The sequence below is a fragment of the Orcinus orca genome, chromosome 6 (genome assembly GCF_937001465.1).
Source record: "Orcinus orca chromosome 6, mOrcOrc1.1, whole genome shotgun sequence".
NCBI classification, from domain to species: domain Eukaryota; kingdom Metazoa; phylum Chordata; class Mammalia; order Artiodactyla; family Delphinidae; genus Orcinus; species Orcinus orca.
Window position 1 is genome coordinate 17,798,276 of NC_064564.1, and position 25,348 is coordinate 17,823,623.

Sequence of the window (25,348 nt, forward strand, 5' to 3'; positions counted from 1 at the left end):
GAAAGAGGGCTAAGAGGAAAAAGGAACTCAGAACAATCGGGCTAAAAAATCAAAGCTAAAAAGTTTGGGAAGCTTTTTAATTTATTAGTTAGTTAAATTTAGACATTTTCCACTCAGATTCCTGAAATGAAAATCCAGTCCAATTTCTCTGGCACTAAACCGTGCAGTTCTAGCTCATGAATGACATCATATACAGAAAGAAAACGGGACTTGGGAGGCAGGGGACCTGGGTTCTGTTTCTAACAATATTCCTCTGAGACCCCGGTCCTGTTGGCTAACCAGTACACTTCGGACGCCAAACAGCATAGGAATGGGAGCAATTCCAGCTCTCAAGTCTGTGTTACTTTCTTCTGGTTCAATGGAGAGTCAAACTTCTCTACCCTCCATTCTGAAATCATAGACATAGTTCACAAGTGTTCCACTTTTTCATCATGCATTTTAAGTGCATCCATTACTTATTAACTATCCTATTAACTTTTTTCCTCAAGTCAACAGGAGTTGATGGTTTGTGAAACAAGGATGTAGATGCCGGTTATCTATTCTGATGCCAACTCCATATTCAACTCTAGTGTTCTCAGTGAACTGTAAACAGTGATGACATAATAAAGGCAGTTCACAGATAACCCCAGGCCTCACTTTATCTACCACTTCCCAAAGTCTTTCAAGTGATTTCTTCAGAAGCAGCAGGAGCGAGAGAAAGAACAGTCCACTGGAGGTCAAAGGGCTTAGCCGTACCCTGCAGTTCTGCCACTGATGAGTACTGTTCCCTTGGGGACAATAATCCTCTTTTAATTAGATGATGCAGGGCTTCCCTGGTGGCGCAGTGGTTGAGAGTCCGCCTGCCGATGCAGGGGACGCGGGTTCGTGCCCCGGTCCGGGAAGATCCCACATGCCGCGGAGCGGCTGGGCCCGTGAGCCATGGCCACTGAGCCTGCACTCCGCAATGGGAGAGGCCACAGCAGTGAGAGGCCCACGTACCGCAAAAAGAAAAAAAAAAAAAAAAAAAAAAGATGATGCAGGGGAAGAGCTCACCACGGTCCTGGAGAATAGGAGTTAAATCTGGTTTGTTTGTTTTTTTCTTCTTTTTGCTTACTTAAAGGAGCCAAATTGTCAAGAGTTTGAATTTAGTATAACTTTCTTTATTCTTCCTGCTTTCAGAAGGGAATCTGAAAAAAAAGTCACTAAACTATTTTTATATTAATTTTATCTTACATAATAATAATACTATTATATATGTAATGATAATGTAATATCATTACCATTATTATAAGTAGTTGGTTCTCATAGCTAGTAACACACGCCAGGCACAAAGTGAGGCATTTTCCACATGTCCACTCATCAATACTCACATTAACTACCTCCTGCCCCCAGGTAGGTACCATCCTACCGAGGAGGAATTGAGGTCTAGCGAGGTTAGACAGCTTGCCCAAAATTTCATAGGGGGAAGCAGAATAGTCAGAATTCAAACCCAGATCCAGGTGTTCTAAAGCCTGTGTTCTTAAACCCACTACGGAGGAGAAACACTGCTACCCTCGGCTTCCACCTCTCCCCACCTCTCCCCTCTTCCTAATTCTCTCGCCCAGATCTCTGCAAGCACAGGTATGGATCGCTACAGATTCCTGTACCACGCTGCCAGCCAGAGCATGGCCTACGTGGAGGTCCACATAGGACTCCAGACTAAGCCCCATTAAGTCCTTTATTGTGGTCCAGGACAGTGCTCTGAGGGTTCATCACTGGATCGATTACAACTAATAGTAATAAACAGTACAATTCCTTGTGTGTTTTTCCTTCATGTAGACCTCACAGAAAGGAGAGTGACCGGCAAATAAAGAGCTGGATATCTTTGGGTGTACTGGCTACATGCTATCAGTATAATAAAGGCAGAAAGTGGAAAATCTGGAGCATAAAGAAAATTGGAATATGCACGAATGATGCGAAGTTACCCGGAGCAAAGATGAGTGCAATGAGACCCTGCCTGTTAATACAGCTCCCTGTCCAGCCCACTACTTCACAGGATAAGACAATACCTTCAGGGATTTTTTTTTTTTTTTTTTTGGGCCATGCAGCTTGTTGTATCTTAGGTCCCCGACAAGGGATTAAACCCAGGCTACGGCAGTGAAAGCACCAAGTCCTAACCACTGGACAGCCAGGGAATTCTCACCTTCAGGGATGTTTAACAGCCACTAACAATTCCCTGAAGGGAAGGATCCTGGGGAAGCAGCCAGAGATCTAACTTAGCCTCTTGGGCCACCTTCGGCTGTATGCTTAATGGTAACTATGAGAACAATTTTCTTGTTTAAAACAGAAGAGAATGGAATATTTTCAACTAACGATAACTTACAACTGTTACCTGGAGGCAGGTATTACCTCTTTTTGTTTCCCTCTCCAGGGAATACTGAAAAGGACGACATCAACCACATCTTAAAAGACCATGAACATCTTTGCCTCCTAAAATCCTTGCCAGGGCATGGGTGACTACTGTCCCTGAAAATGGGACACTGTCCTCTTCTGAGAGCAAAAGAGGTCACCCAAATGTTTCTAAATATGGGCTCTCTCTAAATCCAAGAGACGTAGGTGGCTGCGTGAGGACCTCCTGGTATATGTACTGGACTCTTCTTCAAATCCTGTGGGCAGAGAAAAACTCTCCCTCTTGTAACCCCTGTGGAAAGCGACACAGCATTCAGAGGTGTGTGGGAAGAGAACCCCAGACTCATGACGCTCAGTTCTGCGAAAATATGAGAAGTCTTAAGTTACCAGGATCCAATGAAGACAACTTACAATAATGTCTTGTCTGGTCTTGAAAGTGCTGATGTAGTGGCTGTAGTGGCTCTCATCCATCTGCCGCAGGATGGCAATCATGCAAGCAATGAAACTCCCCTGGAAGGAGACGGAAAACACAAATCCCAGCTGCTTAGACCACCAACTGACAAAGCCAAGATTTGGGTGCGTGTACTTTGGTTTTTCCCACCCAATGAACTATGCAGGGACCCCAGCACGCTGGAAACATACTGCATTCTAAAGGTCCAAAGGCATGGGCTTTGCAGTTTCTGCTAAAAAGAAGGTCCTTCCAGGTTTGAGTGAAGCAGTGTGGAGGGCTTCACTCATCCTATGATTAGCCATGACCTCTGAAATCCTGTAGGTCAGGGGATACTGACTGTAAGATCTCAGGTAGATGACTAGTTAAGCTGTAACAACTTGCAGACCCTGAGTTGCTTGTTGAGACCGAGGTGTAATAGAGAGGTCCAGGGAGAAACATCCAAAGTATTTACATCATTTAAATAAATTTGAGCTTGGAGGAATGCAAAGAGGAAAAAGAGAGGTCGAAGAGAGGTCATAAAACTGAGTGGAAGAGCAGAAGAGAGGCTAGGAGAGCTCCCTGCTGGACCACTTCAATGTCATTCCACCAGCTCTAGAACCCTTTGGCCAGTGATTCCTAGCATGTTATGCTGTGTAATTGTGGACCTGGTTTGAAGAAAGGGATCGGATAATTAGATGATTACCATCATTTCCATTTTTGAGGCTAGGAATTACATATTCAACGTGCTTTCCCCTAGTCCAACCATATTTGAGCCACAGACTTAATTTTCTAGCCAGAGGGCAAGTATCTAAGGTAGTATCTTCTTGTATTCATATAGTTATGAAAACAACACAAATTTAAGTGAACTTGGCACAGAGGAGATGAAAATACAGCTGTTCCTGGGATGGAGAGAATAACTTCCTAAACACAAAAACAGTGAAATACTATCCATGTACACCTCTCTCTGAATGAATGTCTGTCTTAGGTCTCTTTTGTTTAGAAAAGTTTATTTTTCTAATTATAAAGTGATGTAAATTTATTGTATTAAGGCTTTGATATATATTGCCAAATCAGCATATAGTTTGCATTACCATCAGCACCTAACACTATTTGTTTCTCCAGGCCTTTGCCAAGCATTTGTCCAAATTTTACCCTTTCAGGAAAGCCTGTTTTTCATTCTGGCTGCACCACGCGGCTGGTGGGATTCTAGTTCCCTGACCAGGGATCGAACCTGGGTCCCTGGCAGTGAAAGTGTGGAGTCCTAACCCACTGGACTTCCAGGGAAGACCCAGGAAAGCCATTCTTAATCAGCTTACATAAATTGTAACTCTTCTACCCTAACTCCCCTTATCCCACTCATTTTTTTCTCCATAGCACTTATAGCCTTCTAAACTCTGCCATTTATTTTTTTGTAATTGTTCTTGCTAGAATGTAAGCTTCTCTGAGGCAGTGATTTTTGTCTGTTTTGTTTCCTGATATATCCCCAGCATCTAGAACAGCGCCTGGCTTACAGTAGTTTCTTAATACATATTTGTTGAATAAATGGTTTTTATTTACCACAGCAATTTGGGATAGTTCTTTTTCTATGTCCTCTGATTAAAAATCTAATCAGAGATTTTAGCATCGCAAAAGATGCACCTTTAGTAAAAGATGCTTCATTTTAGTGATGATGCAACTCGGCCTTTCAACAGTTACCTCTGGTCTCGATCACACTTTTTATCTGACGTTTCATAGACATAACAGGCGGAGAATAAGAGGCCAGGGCAACACTGACATTTCTAACAGCATGCTAATCCCAAGTTCTTTAAATGGTTTTTCCTTGAACCACAAGGGCTGGATGGTACCACAGGGCACCGATTTTTAAGCACACTAAATATCACAGGGAATATGATACGAAGGGGAAAACTGACGTAATCAGAATTCCTCTCACGGTGACTATAGTGCATAGCTGGGAACATAACTCGGTGAGCTGCTGGGGGTGGGCACGGCTGACAGCATGCAAGGCACCGCCTCCAGGCTGGTTGCCCAGGGCCAAAGCCCACCTCAATCACCTGGTGGTTGTGTAACCTTGCTCGGGTTTTTGCATGTTTCCTCATTTGCACAATGGAGCTTGGTGTGACCTTTCAAATGAAGTGCTTAAGATAGTTTCTAGCACACACAGAAAAATAAGCTAACAGTGACTACTACCATTATCATCACGCTGGCTGGACATACTATTACTGTTATCATTCTAACAAAGGCAGATCCACATAGAGCATGCGTACATTGAGAATTACAACTAAACTGCTTGAGACAATACAGGAAATGCTAAATGCAGTCAGCCAAAGCCCTAATTTTCTGCTCACCAAGGCTCACATTTTCCTGAAATAAAATATTAAGCAAATATTGAAAGAGCATTAGGTCGAATGGGTCCCAAGTTCTTAGTCCACCTAGGGTGCCTGCATATCTCAGTGGGTCTCTGCTTTAATATATTATAAGAGGCCTTGGTTTCACCTTCCCTATGAGCAAGGCTCCTTATGATTTGTACTGGCGAGATCCTTTAAAATCTTCCCCCATTTGCCTCCCCTACCTCCCTGGTAGATCATTTTCCCTCAAGAGAAAATCAGCATCAGATTTACTCACAGCTATAACGAAAGAGTCACTCATCCAGGGGGGCTGTAAAGTTCTAGACCCCATTCATTTCCCGAGGGAGCTATGCCACCCAGCCCGCAGCGCAGACTGGAAACTGGGATGGGAGGGGCCTATGTGAATTTGGTCTCAAGACACTGCTCCCGAAAGCCCCACAATGGGCAGGTGGGATGGGACACTAAGAAGCTGCAGTGGGGCTTCCCTGGTGGCGCAGTGGTTGAGAGTCCACCTGCCGATGCAGGGGACGCGGGTTCATGCTCCAGTCCGGGAAGATCCCACATGCCGCGGAGCGGCTGGGCCCCGTGAGCCATGGCCGCTGAGCCTGCGCGTCCGGAGCCTGTGCTCCACAACGGGAGGGGCCGCAACAGTGAGAGGCCCGCGTACCGCAAAAAAAAAAAAAAAAGAATTTGCGGTGGCTGTGTGGTCCCCTGGGCGACACTCACGATGTGGGGAGACTGTCGGCTCATCCCAATCACGGTCCGGTTGATCCTTCGCAGCAGCCGTTCCATTATCAGCTGTACGTGCAGCGCCGTGGGACCCTGAGGGGGAAACAAAGGGATGGACACCACTTCTTCTGACTCAGCTTCACTTTTCTTAAAGAAACCCTGGACTGCTGAGAGTTCTCTTTAACTCTCATCCTGGCTCTTCAGTACAAAGCAATCTCTTGTCCAAAAGGGGGAAACATTGTCACAGAACGATACATAATGTTATTAAGGAATCTGCTGAACATAATTGGTTCTGACATTTAAAAGATGAACGTGGAGATGCAGGGGATGCAGGGGAAGAAAGCGTCTCTAATGACCCAGGTCATCTGGGCTCGCTGAGAGCTCCCTGTAGCCAGCAACTCAACAGTTTATGGAGACTCCCGCTAGCACGAGGTACTCGGTCCTGATGCTGCGTAGATCAGGTTACCCAGGACAATTCGGCGCATAAGTGGGAAGAAAAAGGCGAAAACATGAAGTTCTTGCTACCTCCTCTCTAGGATGTAAAAAAACAAGAAATTCAAGTCGAGGAGATTGTTATGGACTGATCATTCGCTTTCAAAATTCCTGTGTTGAAGCTCTAACCCCTAATGTGATGGTATTTGGAGATGGGGCTTTTGGAGATAGATAATCAGGTCGTGAAGACAAGGCCTGGGACTGATAGGTTAGTATCCTCATAAGAAGAGACACCTGAGAGCTTGCCCTACCAAGGAAAGGCCGTGTAGGGACACAACGAGAAGGTGGCCATCTGCAGGACAGGAAGAGGGCCTCACCAGGACCCAACCATGCAGGCACCGTGACCTTGAACTTCCAGGCCCCAAGAACTATGAGAAATAAATTTCTGTTGTTTAATCCACCCAGGCTGCAGTATTTTGTTTCGGCAGCTCGAGCAGACTAAGACGGGGATTTACTATTCTGACTCTGTCATGTGTGACCATGAGCAATTATTTAACTTTGTGGAGTTTCTATTTTCATAGCTGCGAGAAAAGAAAGAAAAGATCGCATACAGGAATTAGCTGTGCTGATGCGCCCAACAGTGCCTCATGAATGTTCAGTCTTTCTTTCTCCTTCTTTCCTTTCTTGTGGTTTGATGCTATACTCCTTCAGCTCCAACTTATCAATATTCAAGTTGCCTTTTCAAAGCCTTTACCCATTATTGCTTCTTGACAGATATTCGAATCTCCTGCTTAATGCTTCCAACAACTAGATCACTGCTATTTAGGTAATTTTATTAAAACACCAAGTATCGGTAGCGTCCCCTCTCTCCCACCCTCCCTTCTTTCCTTCCTTGCTTTTTATTATTTCTCTGCTTGCTTCCTATTTCTTTAAATGAAAGTGATTCATAACACCCGCCTCTGTAGGAACACGGGTGCCGTGTAGCCATCATGGGGGGTAGCGACTATGGTTTGTCTTCGACTGAAAACATTCTGCAAAGTTCTCCAGCCTCTTGAGTGGAGGCTATGACAGGTCTATCTCTAGAACATGGAAAATCCGGGCAGTGTGGCCCCAGGTTTTTTGAGGGGGAGGAGATGAGGTGAGATTAAAAAAAAAACACACACATCATTTCTACTAGGCTCCAGAAGGAAGGATCAGTTTCAGAGAGAACATAAAATGAGAACTTCTCAGAAGCTCCGGTAGATCTACAATAGTGGTGTCAGGTATCAGAGGTATAACAGGGTAGAGCTTTCTACCTAACAAGTCTAAACAGGGCTCTGGATCTGAAAAGTCCTCAGCAGGATCTCAGTGATAGGCAAACTGGGCCAATCAGGAAGATCAACCAGTAGCAGCCCCAGCAGTAGGTGGATCTCCCTGGACCTAGATTTGCATGACAGAGTCTAGCCGGGAGAAGCCTCTCTAAACACCTCTAAAATGGGTGCAGCCTGCCCCAGCGCCCAGGTTCTCAACTGCCTGGGACTAGGAGAGCCGTGCAGTGGTTCTTATCCCAGGCCATGGGACCAGTGTACGCTCTGCTCTGCATCAGCGACTCTTTGACTCACCACATCCTTCCTGTCCAGAACTTCCAGGAGGTAGCTCAGAAGCTGCGAGCTGGCCTCATGGTCAGGCTTGCTGGAGTTGTCGTCTAATTGGCCGCTGAGCTGGTCTATCAGCAGAGGCAACAACACGTCTCTGCACTCTGAGGGGGAAAATGCAGACCACTCACCAGCTGTAGGAGTGCCCCCCCGAACTGCCTGGCTCCTTCCTGCAACTCCCTCTCTGCCTGTCCCCCCAGCTCCCAGCTCTGCACTCAGCCCTGCAGGGGCTCCTCCAGGCCACCGAGGAGCACGTGGTTTTAGGCACGGAACTTTAGCCCAGTACCTTGACCTTAAAAACAAAGAAAATCCCACCTATTGTGGGTCCACGTAGCCAAATGTTTAAAGTATTTAACAATTTCTTTAGCTTTTTTTTTTCTAAAAAAAGGCCAACTTGGGAATTCCCTGGTGGTCCAGTGGTTAGGACTCCGCGCTTCCACTGCAGGGGGCATGGGTTTGATCCCTGGTCAGGGAACTAAGATCCCGTAAGCTGCACAGCACAGCCAAAAAAAAAAAGCCAACTTGATACTTGCAAGCTAAGTCATATGAAACGAATAAACTAAGCAAGGTATATGCTTTTAATTTTTTTGAAACGTTCCACCTAATGGAGAAAATGTACTCGAAAATTCCTGTGAATACTGAGCTCCACCAGCACACCTCAGTGTTTCACAGACATTCTGTTCATGCTTTCGCAGGCACGTGGACTTCATAAAGTAAGGTATTATCTTCCTACTACGTCTTCCTTCTGAGATCTTTCACAATGATAAAATATCATTCTGATGAGTCCAGACATTCTGGGCACTAACAGAAACGACTGGGAATGGTGATACTACTTCCTCTGTTGGAATCCTCCAGGGCATCCGTGCTCTTCTGCTCAAACAATGCACCTTTGTTGTCTCATTTATGGTTTATGCATCCTTAGAGGCAGAGGGAATCACAGCGTAGTAAGAGGTTGACTAGTATTAAGTTTTCCACTTGAGAGCCCTCACTAGCTTTCTGCACTCCCCCGACTGGGTCCTTGGAACAGCTGAAATGTCTAAGCACAAATTCTGAGGCTCAGAAGAGGTCAGAGCCAAAAGACGTGCTGATATGATCTAGTTCAAGTCCATCCTTCCACAGAAACAGAAGCTGAGACTTAGAGAAGGTCCCTCATTCGTCCAAAGTTACATAACTAGCCAGGGGCAAGGCTAGAAGGGTTCTCCCACCAACAACTCACTCAACTTTTCCTATTTCTGAGGTGTCCCGCCAGTCCTCAGACCCTCCAGCCAATACACACAGCATGAGTCACCCTCTGGGACTCCCTGACCTGGTGGTGGTTTCAAAAGAAGCTCCCACAGCTGCCCCACCCTAGCGAGTCTTGGGTTTACTGGGAAAGAACCAGGTATTGGACCTCTTTCCTATGTCAACTTCGGGACAGGAACACAGTGATTTCCACCTGGTGGCTATGTGCTTGACTCTAGTTACAAAATGAAGAGTCTTTTATCAGTGTAAGAGTGTTCTCCTCTCTGCTCCCAGCGGTATGACGGTAGTCTGGCTCTCCTACAGCTCCCCCCAAAACCTCTCTGATTTATAGTGATTGCCAGTTTCCATGGTGTAAGTCCTTCTGCCATGGTCACTCTTCAGCCACTAAGATGACATGACCGGGCACGGAGTCGAGAAGAGATGTGCATAACCAGCTCCGCCGAGCCAGTATAAGTGGCATGCGGTCCATCACTGCCCTACAGCATCACGGCATCACTGCCCCATAACATCACTGCCCCATGGCATTGCTGCCTGCCCCAGCCCCTGGTTACTGGCGTTATACTCTAAGTCAAAGGAGATGCATTTGTTTAAAAGGACCGTCTTTACTGCTTGCCTGTTACTTTATGGGGTTCCTATTTTGAGGACAAAGTTTGCTAATTAATGAAACACGAGTTCAAATTAAAGATGAAAGAACACATGATTTTGCTCTTTCAGGAACTATGGGAATGCTGAACGGACTTCACCTTCTCCTTAAAACTGGTTTCCCAGGAGGTCCTCAAGTACCAGCAAACGATTGGCAAGGACATTATTGACATTAAAAAAAAAAAAAAAAGGCAGTGTTGGCTGAAGAAGACACAAGACCGGGATTTCTGTAAGCAGCAGTTTTTGGTGGAGACTCACCCGACTGCCGGAAAAGATTGCTCTCTACTATCTTGGTCATGCAGTTCAGTTTCTGGCGCACTAACTGGTTGTCAGGGATGCTCTGAATGAACTTGCAGAAGAGTACGCTGCAAGAGAAACCCCAGTAGTCACTGTTTTCATTCTGCCGAGTTCAAGGGAGCATTACGCTCTTCCCCTCTACTGGGAAATTATTTACGCGTGGACAGGTTTACCTGGAATTCTCTCCACAATGACCTGAGAGTCTGTCTCTAGGAAGCAAAGGAGAGGCTCTATTCCGTGCCCACTCCAGGGCTCAGCCTGGGAGCTAAGTAAGCCTAAACTGGCAAATTAGTCAGGTCCATCCCTGCTTTGCAGACCTACCTTCACCCTCAACTTCTGCAAAAGTCTTTTCGGGCTACCTCCACCCCAGTGTCCATCACCATCTGACTCGGCATTTCGGGGGTACTTAGATATAGGGCTGGAAGCGTATTATTATGTACTTTTTTCTGTAGTTAATTTTATGTCTGTGTGTCTCGTTTCCCTGGAGAAAGTGCAAACCTCTCCGAGGGACTGGCTTTGTGTCTTCTTTTATGGCTTCCACAGAAATGAGCACAAAAAGGTGTTCGGTCAATACGTGTTAGAAGAATCACAGCATATGTAGCCGCCTAAGCTCAAGCCAGCAGGGGGGCTGCTTCTCTGTTAAGAAACAAATGTTTTTGGCCATTTACCTGAGCTCTACTGGATCGAACACAAGTTTGACGTCATTAATGATGCTAGGAAGGTACTTCAAGGCTGCCCCCTGCAAGAAAAACACCGAAGGCATATTCAGTTGCCAAGCAGGACAAATACAGAATTTCCTGCTTGATCCCAGGAAGAAACGACTGATGCTGGGATCCTCAACAGGGAACTGGACACAGACACTCTCGCAATGAAGAAGAAAGCTGATGTTGCTCTACACGATCTCCCAGGATCTTTTTCCTGAAAAGTCCAGAGACACAGCTTTCTGCCCTCACCACCCAAGAGCCACTGTCCATTTAGAATTCAGTTTTCTACCCAAGGAAGTAGTTAAAAATCTGGACATCTCCCTCACAAAGTTGCCATAGAGAGCAAAAAAGAAAGCACGAACTTGAGTCTTTAGGGATTACGTATTTTACCTCAAAAAACGGATAATGATGAAGACGATGGGGACGACGGGCTTCTGGGAAGAAGGGGAGCCCTAAGAATAAAGCCTGTTGCTTGAATCATCATCAGGATCAACTGGCTGAACTCACAGGGTCCAGAAATGCCATTCAAGGGACGTCTAAAAGGGTAGCTTGTCATCTTTGGTGAAACGACCATTTAGGTCTTCTGCCCATTTTTTGATTGGGGTGTTCTGATATTGAGTTGTATGCGCTGTCTATTTTGGAAAGTAACCCCTTGTTGGTCGCACTGTTTGCAAATATTTTCTCCAAGTCTGTCAGTTACCTTTTCGTTTTCTTTATGGTTTCCTTTGCTGTGAAAAAGCTTTTACGTTTGATTAGGTCCCATTTGTTTATTTTTGCTTTTATTTCTTTTGCCTTGGGAGACTGATCTACGAAAATATTGCTACGATTTATGTCAGAGAATGTTTGGCCTATGTTCTCTTCTAGGAGTTTTACGGTGTCATAGATTATATTTAGGTCTTTAAAACAGGCACATGAAAAGATGCTCAACATCGCTAATTATTAGAGAAAAGCAAATCAAAACTACCATGAGGTATGACCTCACACCAGTCAGAATGGCCATGATCAAAGAGTTTACAAATAATAAATGCTGGAGGGGACGTGGAGAACAGCGAACCCTCTTACACTGTTGGTGGGAATGTAAATTGGTGGAGCCCATTTTTATGGAAAACAGTATGGAGGTCCCTTAAAAAAACTAAAAATAGAGTTACCATATGATCCAGCAATCCTAATCCTGGGCATATATCCAGAAAAGATGAAAACTCTAATTTAAAAGATACAGACACCCCAATGTTCATTGCAGCACTATTTACAATAGCCAGGACATGGAAGCGACCTAAATGCCCATCGACAGATGAATGGATAAAGAAGATGTGGTACATATACACAATAGAACACTCCAGAGCAGAAAAAAAGAATGAAATAATGCCATTTGCAGCAACGTGGATAGACCCAGAGATTATCATACTAAGCAAAGTCAGGAAGAGAAAGACAAATATCATATGATATCACTTATATGTGGAATCTAAAAAATAATACAAATAAATATATTTATAAAACAGAAACAGACTCACAGACATAGAAAACAACCTTATGGTTACCAAAGGGGAAGAGAAGGGAGGGATAAATTAGGAGTATGAGATTAACAGATATACACCATGGTATATAAAATAGATAAACAACAAGGATTTACTGTATAGCACAGGGAACTATATTCGACATCTTGTAACAACTTATAATGAAAAGAATTTAATATATACATATACACACACATATATATATTTGAATCACTGTGCTGTACACCAGAAACTAACACAGTATTGTAAATCAAATCTACTTCAATAAAAATAAAATAAATAAATAGCTAGCTTGTCTTTGGCAAACCAACATTTGAAAATACAAGTGTACATAAAAGTTAAAATAAAGGGATTTCCCTTTACTTTCTATAAGTCATTCTAAAATTAACAAGTTTTCCACGAACTAACTAGGATTAATTTTCTTTTATCTCCCACCATGGCCAGTTCTATGTTGCCCCAGAACATCCTCACCGACAGCATTAAGAGTTACTCAAGGGGGCTTCCCTGGTGGCGCAGTGGTTGAGAGTCCGCCTGCCGATGCAGGGGACATGGGTTCGTGCCCCGGTCCGGGAAGATCCCACATGCTGCAGAGCGGCTGGGCCCGTGAGCCATGGCCGCTGAGCCTGCGCATCCGGAAGCCTGTGCTCCGCAATGGGAGAGGCCACAACAGTGAGAGGCCCACATACCGCAAAAAAAAAAAAAAGTTACTCAAGCTGACCTTGATCTTGACAGCTTCCTCCAGAGGCCTGTCCATCAGCATATTGAAAGCGAGAAATAACTGGCGGATTGAATTACTAAATTCATCTCCATCTTCACTTTGGCCATAAAATCTTCAGAGAAAAAAAGAGAAGGCGGGAAAAGAAAAAAAAAAGAGAGAGAAGGAGGTCAGATTCTCCATCTTTCAAAGAAGTTTTCCAACAGATCTGTTGCCTACACAATGCTGGAAGCCCATGCCTCACTGGTCACCTCTTTATACCGTGCACAGAGGAGTCACACGTGCTCTTAGGTGGTTCAGGAAGGGGCCCAGTAGCTGGGAAGTTATCCCCACCTGGACAAAAGGAAGGTAGTGATTTGTATGTAAAGTCCTACAACAGAGCTCTCCCACTGTCCCCCTGAAGCTGTCTGAAGGCCAGTCTTGGTGATGTCCTCCAGCCTAGTGGCGTGCGGGCATTTCCGGCACAGAGCAGGGAATGGCTGGAAGCAGCTTTGCCTCAAGTAGCAGATAAGCCCTGCATGCAAAGCTACCATCCTCAGCTCATTAGCAGAATGTCCAGCAAGCAGGGGACTCCCCGCCCAGCTACCTTCCCTGACAGCCCAGTCTTGCCACCTCCACGCCTCCCCTCCTGCCTCTCTCTCCTCTTCTGATCTTTGTGTCTAATCACTCTGCCATTTGAATCATTCTGTCTCACCGCAACAAGCCCTGATCATTTGCGTTCAAGTTCCAGACAAGGGGTAGAGAAGCTGCTCAACCTAGAAACGTTCTGAGCCCAACCCAGTCTGCAAGTCCAGTTAGCATCCTTCTATCCACTGAACTGGCCACGCTGGTGCCGACCTGCCTCTAGGACAGTGTCCTCCCAGGACACGGGCTGCCTTGGTCTTTGCTTATTCGTGCTTGTTTGATTAAAGTACGCTATCAACTGAAAAGTTGGTTCTTTCTCATAAGTAGAAATCAGAAGGTCTTTGGCCCATTTCTCAGAAACACAAAAGTCCCCAAATTGTAGTCCAAGTGCATTTACACTGGGTGGCAATCTTACCACCAACTGTCAAGAGTAGGGATGGTTTGAACTTAGAATTTTATACACACACTCAAATACATACGTACACGCATATACATATTTACATTAGTCTCCTCCGTGCACCTGTATCTTATATGGTACTCATGGAATATGAACTTCTCAGAAAATTATCCAATCAGAGGGTTTCTGCTAATCTTCCATTCATCCATTTTGCAGAACTTTAGAAAAGAACTTTATTTGCAATTGAGTCCACAAAGTATATCAAAATTAACATACCCAGAACAGAACTCACTTGATTTTCCTGTTCACCTTTAAATAGCCCACGTCTTGGCAAACCGCACCCCAAACCTAGAAGTTATTTACAGTTCTTCCCCTTCTCCCATTCTCCCACCAAATCTAACAGCAAGTCCTATTCTCTCTTCCCGCTAAATCAGTCCACTCTCTGCGTCTCCTGAGAGACAGAGCCACTGTATCTCACATTTGAACCGCCTATTAAGTGGTCAGCCAGGTTTCACTCTTAACCCTTGATAATCCACTTTCCACCCAAGAGATGAGATCATTATGTAAAATGTAAGCCAGATTCCACTACTTCTCTAACTGAAACCCTTCAGTGGCTTCCCGAGACCCCTGGAATGAACTCCGAACTCCTTGCTGTGACCTAGAAGGCCCCCATTACGCACCCGCCTGCCAGGCTCCATCCTCCCATTCCCAGTCTCCACAGTCCAGCAACATTGGCTTCTCTTCATTCTTTAGCTGTTCATGTTCACTGCAATTCTCTTCCCTGAGATCTTCAGAGGCTATCTCCCCATCTTTCAGTCTCAACTCAAACCCCAGCTCCTGGAGAGGCCTCTCCCACCAGCTCAGCTCAGGGAGCCTTCCCTGGTCACTGCCACATCAACATCTTTCCTCCTAGCTCTTATCCATCTGAGATGACCTTGTGGGTTTCTTTCTTTATTATATGCCTCCCTGGCCTCGATGTAACCCACAAGCACCATCAGAGCAGGAACTTTGTCTCATCTGCTGCTAGATCCCAAGATCTAGTAGCAGATCCCCAGATCTAGGGCTAGGAGGGAAGGCATTGATATGACGGTGACCAGGGAAGGCTGTTTGAGCTGAGCCGGTGGGTGAGGCCTCTCGGGAACTGGCATCTGGGCAGGAACAGCTAAAGAATCAAGAGAAGCCAATGTTGCTGGAGGGCCTAGAGCAGCAGCTGGCACCCTATCGCTGTGACTTTAAAAAAGGGACTAATACGACTGAGCTTCTCAATGTCCTATTGTGTCTATCAAATCCAAGCAATCAGAGAATGCAGACTACCAGACCCTCTATCCCAGATCAAGCTCTTCTTTAGAATGAGAAAACATCAGGGGAAAAAATAACCGTAAACAGGCCATTAGGGACTAAGTTCAACACAGCCGCTCTCTTAGTTCATCTCATGGGTTAATTAACTTGGCTTTTCCATTGGTATCATGCAATCTGACGGTGAAAATGATGGCCCAGATGCAACGCAACATTATGAAGGGTAAAAGAGCTAGTGGATCATAAGTGGAAAATATTTTTAAAATTTCCTCAATTAAGGTTTTTTTCTTTTTATGTTTTTTGGTTGTTTGTTTTGGCCGTGCCCGTGGCATGCGGGATCTTAGTTCCCCAACCAGGGATCGAACCCATGCCCCCTGCAGTGGAAGCGCAGAGTCTTAACCGCTGGACTGCCAGGGAAGTCTCTCTTTTTATGTTTTTATGAGGATCTTTATTGCTGGACATCAGGGTTTGCTATACAAACTTTTAGGTAAGGGAATATTCCCTCAGTAGGACACCCTAACTGAATATGTGGAAATTCAACATAATTACAAAACACAAAGATCCAACTATAAAAGACCACCTGGAAAAAAGCGGGGACTACAGAGGCTGTGCATATGCTCTGAGTTGGGCGAACACTGACTGCTTCTACTAGGGAAGGAGGAGCTGTCATTTGTCCAACTCAGCTTTTAAGTCATTGAACATGTTTAAAAACAATAAAAATGTACAAATTCATTGTAGAAACTTTAAAAATGCAGAAAGGATAAAAACTAAACCTACTTAAAGCCCTCTTATCTACAGTGTACTCATATCTAACCGGTGTCCAATCCTGAAATATTTTTGAAATGAGATCATATTACACTTATGTCTTCTACCTTAGTTTTAATATTTAAGAACCTATCAGGGTTATCCTGCCTCATTAACATACCCTACATTTGAAAGGGCTGAATGTACATACTTTAACATTCCTTTTTGTTTATACCTGATGGATTTTTTTTCCATTAGATAGATTTTTAGATGGGGTATTACTGGACAAATGTGATATCTTCCTTTGCTCTGTGTGTGTTTGATTTTTATTCACAGTGCCAAATTTCTGTCCTTAAGAATTTATCTTCCTATCAGCAATAGAACACAGGGCCAATTTTTGTCCAATCTCACCAAAGGATAAAGATTTTTCATCGTTATTAAATGTGCAGGTAAAGATGGTGTGTGTGTATCGCATTTTAATAGTATAAATTTCTTTTTAAATTTAACTGACCATTTGAAGTTTTCTTTTGTAAATTATGTTTTTATTTTGTAGTAAGGATATTTACCATTCTTTAGTTGATTTTTAAGAGCCTTTAATTAGTAAATCTACTGACCTTTGAACTGTACTATAAGTTACAAGTTTTTTTTCCATGTTGTTTGCCTTTAATTTTATGAGTTTTTTTAAAAACACAAAGTTAAAAAAATACACACGCTCAAATCTCAGGCTTGAAATCCTCTTACCTACAGCTTTACTCGTATTAACATATTAGCACGTTATCTACCTAGTTTCCAAACCTGCCTTAGAAAAATATTTTAACAGTTTGGAAATCCAGCTATTATTGAAGGGTAGAGATGGCACTGGAGTTGTGGGCATTCCCAGAAGAGTTATTTCCTCATTCTTGACTTCTATTGTTTTTGATGGAACGATTATTCTAGAAATCCAAACTGGGAATTATCGTATCTCTGGGGCTTAGTTTTCCCAGGTACCTAAGCCTGGTGTCAGCAAAGAAACACACACCTCAGGAAACAACTCCTCCAATCAATTGTCACTACTGTCCATCTACTCCCAACAACAGCTCATGATCCTAGATTTACACACCCAGCATCATCATGAAGCCCGTCGCTGTATTAAATACAATCTCATCACAGGAACCTGACGTCTTAGTTATTGTCACCAACAAAGACTTTCAGTAAGTTGCACATTGTAGCCACCTGCATCCCTAAGTCCTGCTGTCACTACTGCCCTAGAAATTCTGCTGATCCAAAAGGACGTCACATGAAACTTCTTTAACGGTTGTGTAGTGCACCCTCATCTTCACCCTGAAGTTCTGAAATTTGTTAGTTCCATGACCCAGCTGCTCACAGAGCTGAACATGAGCATAAGGACTAAGGAAAAATATGGGAAGAGAGGATGGAGAGCGTCAACACTGTATTACAGTCACCATTACCTCAAGTAGAGCACTCTAGATTGGATGATGAACCTAAACAAGTACTTTAAGGCTTTCAAAGCAGCGAAACGCAATTCCGTCTTGCTGGAGTCATCTGCATTCGCCACGTAAAAGTTCAGTACCTTGGAGAGTTTCCTGGAAAGGACAAGAAGGAGAAAAATGTCAATGGGGCACAGTGGTACTCTGGGGTTTGGGGTATGCTATATAGAAGGGAACTTGGCCTCCTGGGGAAGTAGAAATCACAACTATAGTAATTATTTCTTCTAGAATATGCCCTGAACAGGGAAGTTAAGTCCTTCGTAGTTTAGTTTTCTCATTGCGGTCTAGGCTTGCAGCTTCCCTTCTGCTTAGAAATAAGGGATGATTTCTTTCCCTTTGCAGGGTTTTAAAAAATGATCAAGAAATCAAAGACTTGAAGGGACTCGAATCATGAGTATATTTTAATCTCTGGCATGCTATACAGACATGCTCAGGTGTTTCTGTAAGGGAGGGATTGTCTGCCAAAGGTAGTCAGTCACCTTAAAAGCAGTCTAATTCCCTCCAGTCTGCCCCAGCTGTTTGGGATCCATAAACTGGAGCCAGATGGAAACTCTACTTAGTGTGGAAAGAAGAGCAACCCATGGTTCTGAGCATCTGATCACATGAAACTGCTCTGGGACTTTTAGGTGGTTCTTTGTGTCGTTCCAGAGTCTTTGGACTAGGCGTTGTTGTAATCTTGGGCTATCTCACATTTTTGAGGGCACTGATGTTTTGAACTTTCCTTCTAGGAATCTCTGAGTTTTCCTAATATTAAGAAAAATTCACAGGAATCATGTGGAATTGATCCATTCTTGCAAATAAACCCAGATTACCAGAAACACACCACCTGGAGTGCTGCATTTGGCTCTGCATAATAAAGACCCGATGATAGGATTTCATCTCTTGTAGTTGCTGCCTACTTAGAAAGTGAGGCTATAGGGTGGAAAGAGCCCTGTCACTGGTGTATCTGCTGCTTCCCCCAACCCAGCGGGCATTACATCCATTGTGTTAATTGGGGATTATGCCACATGACACCTCTTCTAGGTCACTTATGTTTTATTACATGTCTGGACCTTTATGCAAATAAAACTGAGAACTTTCTTGTTTAGTTCAGAAAAAGCCATGAGAGATCAATGATCTCAATGACAGAGCAGGTCAGCAGCACTTGGCACGAGCTGGCATAAGCCACCGTCAGAAAGACCTTTGCCATCTCAACTCTGTTCCAGTCACTGTCACGCTGCTCTGCACAATAACCAGGATGCAAGGCGCGGGGTGACAGGCCACAGCCAACGGCATGATGAGCTGAGCACTGCAGGGCAAAGCTCAGAGTGAACATCAGTCAGGGGCTCATAAACCAAAGACAGAAAGAAGGCTGCACTTTGGGAAAGGTGGAGACCACTCCCTCTTACGTAAAAGAAAAAAAATTAAATCTTCTCATAACCTCTAAGTAATAAATTCTACAAAGCACTTGCGGTGTACAGCTGAGGGAACGACCCTCAGTTCTATCGCATGTCGTCCTGCTTCATCCTCTGTTTGATCCCAGCGGGGCTCATGCCGATCCCACTGACACCCACCTCCGAAGATCCTGGATGGGGTCCCCTGTCCTGGACTGTGCTCCTAACAGCTTCAACGCCTCACCTAGAGATGCTCTGGATTCTTAAAGAAGTACAGCCTCATCTCTTCCGTAACTTCCCAGAAAGCAGGGCCTTGAATGTAATCCCTTTGCCATGGTTAGAATAGTTAGACGGTTCCCACTTTCCCCAGGGAAGCTTAGAACAAGGTTCTGCGCTTCGAGGCAGGTATACTCAGCTCACGTCCCTCTGGTTTCTCAACAACCCGGTCCCAAGAGCACGAACCCGACAACCCAGCCACAAGCCCTGCCCAGGCCTGGTACTTACACATAGGCCAGAGTGGCACTGAAGTGCTTGTAGATGTAGGTCTCCAGGACGGGATTGAAATGCTGGAACTTGATGTCGCCTATCAGTGAAATAATAAACACCTGCCAAAGGTGGAAAACATAAATAGTAGCACAGCACAACCCCCGGCATTCCATCAACAAGCTGGAGCTGAACGTCTGGGACTTGCTTTTCCTTCTTGATCATTACGGTAGCATTCCCATGTGACTATTCCAGAGCTGAGGTCAAGTCTTGGGGTTTCTTTTTATTTAGCACAAACAGAGAGGGACCATGAAGTGTCAGGCACTGTGCTAAATGCTGTGAGGAAACCAGTATAAGCCAGCACCCCTAGCCTCGGAGAGCGGACTGCCTCAGAGAGAGGGCAGCGCCCAGGTAACCAAGTCGGGGAAGAAAATGGGATGAGAGGGGGAAGGGTGTGGGGAAGGGTTTCCCATGGGAATAGTAAACACTAACCCAAGGGTGCAGCTAATGAAATACTGCAGGGCATCCGTCTCCTCAGCGCAGTGTGGGTGCCCCTAATAACTGAAGTCACCAGACTTTTGAGTCTCAATTTTCTGCTCATGTTAACTCTTATCACTACCGGACACAGAATCTACTGATACAAATAACCGCTTTGTACCTACTTGTGATAGAAGAGAGCAAAAGAAGGGGCACCTTCCACACATGCCCGTTGCCAGCTGCTCTGTCCCACGGGAATCTATCTCCAGACCTTCTCCCATGGAGTCATTACCATAGACTCTCTTGCCCATAAACCTGGCCAGGTGCGATCGCAGCTGGGGGCATTTTTCTCTTTGTCTTACATCCTTAAGTGTCAACATCCTAAACTCTTCTTGAATCTACCAGTCTCTGCAAGTTGATGAATGACCTGAAGCTACAATTTACCTTCCTCCTTCTTTGCTGCAACATTCAGGGAAAACTCTGCCCTGAACTTGAACCCCAACAATCAGAAAACGATGCTTAAGTTTGGATGTGTCAGCTTCCGCCACTCCACTGCCATCTCTGACCTTCCCAGAGTCCGATATCCCCTCTCCTTCTTTGGATTTCCGGTCTTGGAATGGGTTGCATGTTTTAGTACTTTGTGTGACAATCTGAATTGTCTGCTGGGTTGCGTATTGTACATAATGAGACCAAGACTCATCTCTGACTTGCAAATTCAGTCTCCCTTGCAAGAACGCACAAGGACGCGCATACACAACAAACCACAGTCGTCTTTGTTAATGGTATCTCCTGGTTTAGGACCAGACAATTTTAAAGCGAGTTAAAGGGACTCCTGATTTCAAATGTAATAAAACAGCTTGTTTTCCCTAATGAGAAGGAGAAAGCTTATCAAAAGGGAAGATCTAACAGGAAACAAAGCCATAAACGTCTTGACTATAAGTCAATTGTATCTAATGTTACTTGTGGGAATGTAGCCTCGAGAAATCATCAGAGAATTGTATACAAATACATATGCAGGGGCCTATGCATCACAATTACTTATAATACTGAACTATCAAAAACCACACAGTTGTGAGAACAAACACTAGATAATATGTGTAACTGCTTACCAGTGCATCAAACACAAGGAAGTCATATGCTTCATCGTCGGACATTTCCATCATTATGTTAAAAAGTGCATCTAGCGTATCTTGCAAAAACTGAAGATAAGAAAAAGAGAGGTTATTTGCTCCAGACTGAAGAAATTCGGGGCTAATTAGGTTTCAACAGAATAGGTTTAAAAATAGCATTTTCCTAAAAATTGGCACACTTGCTTCCCAATTTAGACAAGTTTTATGTTTACACTCATCGGTTTAATTTAAAATATTGAACTAAGGATGCAGTGGCTGTAGTCCTAACTGTGAATATATAAACATACCTTAACAATTTCTCCTCCATCCACCTCCATTAACTTCTTTAAGTTGTGTTTAATGTTCTGAGGGTTCGAACGCCAATTTAACAAGCCTAACAGGTCAACTAGGAAGAACAACCACAAACCATAAACGTTAGACAGGGATTAGCAGAGCAACGCACACCATTTCAGGACACAGTGACAGAGCTCTCTAGAAAAGATCATTGCTCCTAACGGTGGCTAATACCTTATGCAGCCTTTTAATTTACTGCCTCCTACCTAAATCAGAGAAAACCCTGGGGTCTTCTTTCCTTCTTCAGAGGAAAAAAACCAACCACAAGGGCTTCCCTGGTGGTGCAGTGGCTGGGAGTCCGCCTGCCGATGCAGGGGACACGGGTTCGTGCCCCGGTCCGGGAAGATCCCACATGCCGCGGAGCGGCTGGGCCCGTGAGCCATAGCCGCTGAGCCTGCGCGTCCGGAGCCTGTGCTCCGCAACGGGAGAGGCCACAGAAGTGAGAGGCCCGCGTACCTCAAAAACAAACAAACAAACAAACAAACAAAAACAAAAACCAACCACAAATGTACAAGAACATAAAATGATGCCCGAATAGAACTCACGTCTCTCATATAAGACATCACAGCCTTACCGATGAAACACTTAAATAACCTTCCTACCTTTAATTTGCTGCATTGCTTAATTTGTCCCTTGTCACTATGTGTATCTCAGTGGATGCAGAGGGGAAAATAAAAACTTATATATGTGCATTGATTCATTTAAATATCATATCCACGCTGTAGAGCAGATTTTATTTATTTATTTTTTACCTTAAAAGATTTTTTTTATATCGGAGTATAGTTGATCTACAATGTTGTATTAGTTTCAGGTGTACAGCCAAGTGACTTAGTTATACATATATAAATATGTATTCTTTTTCAGACTCTATTTCCCATATAGATTATTACAGAGTATTGAGTAGAGTTCCCTGTGCTATACAGTAGGTCTTTGTTGGTTATCTGTTTTATTTTTTATTTTATTTTTTCTTTTTTTTTTAAATCTTTATTGGGGTATAATTACTTTACAATGGTGTGTTAGTTTCTGCTTTATAACAAAGTGAATCAGTTATACATATACATATGTTCCCATATCTCTTCCCTCTTGCGTCTCCCTCCCTCCCACCCTCCCTATCCCACCCCTCCAGGCTGTCACAAAGCACCGAGCCAATATCCCTGTGCCATGCGGCTGCTTCCCACTAGCTATCTACCTTACTACGTTTGTTAGTGTGTATATGTCCATGACTCTCTCTCGCTCCGTGTTTTATATATAGTAGTGTGTATATGTTAATCCCAACCTCCTAATTTATCCCTCCCCCTGACCTTCCCCCTTTGGTAACCATAGAGAAGATTTTATTTGTTCCATTTTTGAGATGAGGAAACTGAGGTTTTGTGAAATTAAATTACTTGTCTTAGGTCACACAACTGCCAGGGAGTGGTATGGATGGAATTTAATGAGATTTATCTGATTCCCAAAAACCATGTCCTTGCTACTCTGTCATACTGCCTCCCCAGAGTTCTTCAAAGAAATAAACAGATGAGCAGATCAGATGGTTTGCTATCTTGAAAAGAAGGCAGAACAGATGAATGGTCCTTAGCGTAAGTCTGGGACAAAAGTCTTGAGGTGTTTTTGGATCTAAAAATGCAGAATTTGGGATCTTTAAGTCCCTTTCAGCTTTAATGTATGTCTAGATACTAAAAGTGAAATAACAGGGAGACAAAGCAGGCAGATGGACTGTTACTACTTTATCGTTTTGTTTAGTGCATCATTTTACTATTTACAGAGCATTAGCTAGTAAAAGAAGCAATATGTACTTTTTAATCAATGGATTTGCAGAAATCTATATTTACAAGCAGCTGAAAATGTATTCTGTTCATTAGAACAGTCAATTCGCTTCACTGTTTGTTTTACTGGCTTGCAGACTGTTCAGTCCCTGGGAAGCCTCCAAAGCCTAGAGACCTCCCACTGTCAAGTGAATAAAGTCCCAATACCAGTCACAGAGGGCAGTAAGGCCCCTCCTATGACCCTCCTGCCAGCCCATCGCAGTCAGACAGATCAACTCAATACTCCCCAAGCTATGGCATGCTCTGCAATCGCTCCCTGTCTTTGCATATGTCTTCCCTTTGTCGGAAATGCCCAGAAATACTTCCAATACTATGTATTCAGTCAGCTGCTACTTCTACTGCAAGAGCCCTCTCAGACATTATTCCCTCTGGGGAGACATACCCAATCGTTCTCTGCTATCTGCACTCCTTGTCCGCATACGTATTAGGGCAAACAATTAACAACACACTTGGTATCTCTTTGGCTCTGCCCATACATTGAGACAGTTCAGGGAAGGAACCTTATTGCATTCCTTCTTATACCGCATCATAGCACATAGTATTCAATACGTGCTGGATCAAAGATTGAATAGATGGATGGACACAGAACCAGGAGTCCCAAGGAAGCTGGCAGTGTACTCAAGACAATTCTTCACTTTCTTCATTCCTTAAGTAAGTACTTAATAATAGGCACTGTGCTAGGCCTATCCACTAGGCACTGTCCACTGCCATCTTCCCATCTCCTGTTTTTGCCACGTGCTAGTCAACCGCACCGTTCCATTGGTTACCTCACTCCACGCGGGGCTGCCTAAGGAAAAGGATTTGGATACTTCATCATGCTGAAGAGTCACGCAGCAGCTTTAAGAACCTGCAAGGAACCCACTAATCAGTCTAGAGGTTTACCCCCTAGAGATATTTGCATGCCCCATCACTACTAATATTAGGAATAGATTTGGCATCTGGTGAATCATAAGGTCTTAGGGCAAGAAAAGTGGTGACACGGTGTTACAGAAACAGCCCTAGACTCACCGTGTTTCTGGGATTCATACAGGTTGATGAATAGCTCTGGTTAATTTCATTTGATTGCTGTAGAGTATCTATCCCATCGTATGGATGTACCAGAATTTATCCATTCTACTGTCGATAAACAACCAGTTGGGTTGTGGTTTTGAGCCGTCACAAACAATTCTGCTGCAAACATTCTCATATGCCTATCCGGTATCAGCAGCATTTTCTGAGGTATAAAACTAGACTACAGGGCTTCCCTGGTGGCGCAGTGGTTGAGAGTCCGCCTGCTGATGCACGGGACACGGGTTCGTGTCCCGGTCCGGGAAGATCCCACATGCGGCGGAGCGGCTGGGCCCGTGAGCCATGGCCACTGAGCCTGCGCGTCCGGAGCCTGTGCTCCACAACGGGAGAGGCTACAAGAGTGAAAGGCCCGCGTACCGCAAAAAAAAAAAAAGGGGGGGGAAAAAAAACTAGACTACATTTCTGGATTACCAAGAATGACCACCTCTAACCATATTAAATACTATCTAAATGTAATCCAAAGTTGTCCCAATTTACATCACCGTCAGAAGTATGTAAGAATTGGGACTTCCCTGGCGGTCCAGTGGTTAGGACTCTGCACTTCCACTGCAGGGAGCACAGGTTTGATCCTTGGTTGGGGAACTAAGATCCCACATGCCTCGAGGCCAAAAAAAAAAAAAGTATATAAGAATTCACACTACTCTGAATGATAATGCCCAAATTTAGGGTAGTGATTACCTGTCGGAAAGGGTTAGGGACCATAACGTTTAAAAACGAAAAGAATGACAAAGAAAAACCCTAAGTTTTGGAGTTACAAATATCTGTTTTTGGACCCAAGTCCACCACTTATGAGTTTCGGCAAAATATTTCAACACCTGAGCTCGGCGCTCTGATCAGTAAACTGAGGTTAATAACGACAACATTGGTGTCTTCCCGTGCTAGGCTGTCGGTGGGTAAAATGAGATGTCTGTGAATGGCCTGGCACAGGTCCACACCTGCAGAGACTCGACTCCTCTCTCCCTCTCCTCTATCCTCACCTTCCATATGGACCCAGCAACAAAATGATCCCATATACATCAGTCTGTTCTAGTTTTGAAATAATTCATAAAATAATGAAGGTGC

General features: G+C 44.2%; 1 protein-coding gene across 11 annotated transcripts in view; it reads right to left on the reverse strand.

The window, feature by feature from the left end:
- DOCK5 (dedicator of cytokinesis 5) overlaps window positions 1-25,348 on the reverse strand; it is a 231,344-nt gene that overhangs the window by 62,625 nt on the left and 143,371 nt on the right. For all 11 annotated transcript variants that reach the window (XR_004483692.2, XR_007477822.1, XR_007477821.1 and 8 more), the window contains 10 exons: window positions 21,350-21,447; window positions 21,042-21,131; window positions 19,477-19,577; window positions 17,561-17,695; window positions 13,055-13,166; window positions 10,787-10,857; window positions 10,080-10,186; window positions 7,905-8,041; window positions 5,869-5,964; window positions 2,779-2,877 (listed from right to left, as the gene is read on the reverse strand). Coding sequence is in view for 8 of the 11 variants with exons in the window: in XM_004270673.4 (XP_004270721.1) it covers window positions 2,779-2,877; window positions 5,869-5,964; window positions 7,905-8,041; window positions 10,080-10,186; window positions 10,787-10,857; window positions 13,055-13,166; window positions 17,561-17,695; window positions 19,477-19,577; window positions 21,042-21,131; window positions 21,350-21,447 (1,046 nt within the window). In the remaining 3 variants the exon portion in view is untranslated. The remainder of the gene's footprint in view (window positions 1-2,778; window positions 2,878-5,868; window positions 5,965-7,904; window positions 8,042-10,079; window positions 10,187-10,786; window positions 10,858-13,054; window positions 13,167-17,560; window positions 17,696-19,476; window positions 19,578-21,041; window positions 21,132-21,349; window positions 21,448-25,348) is intronic.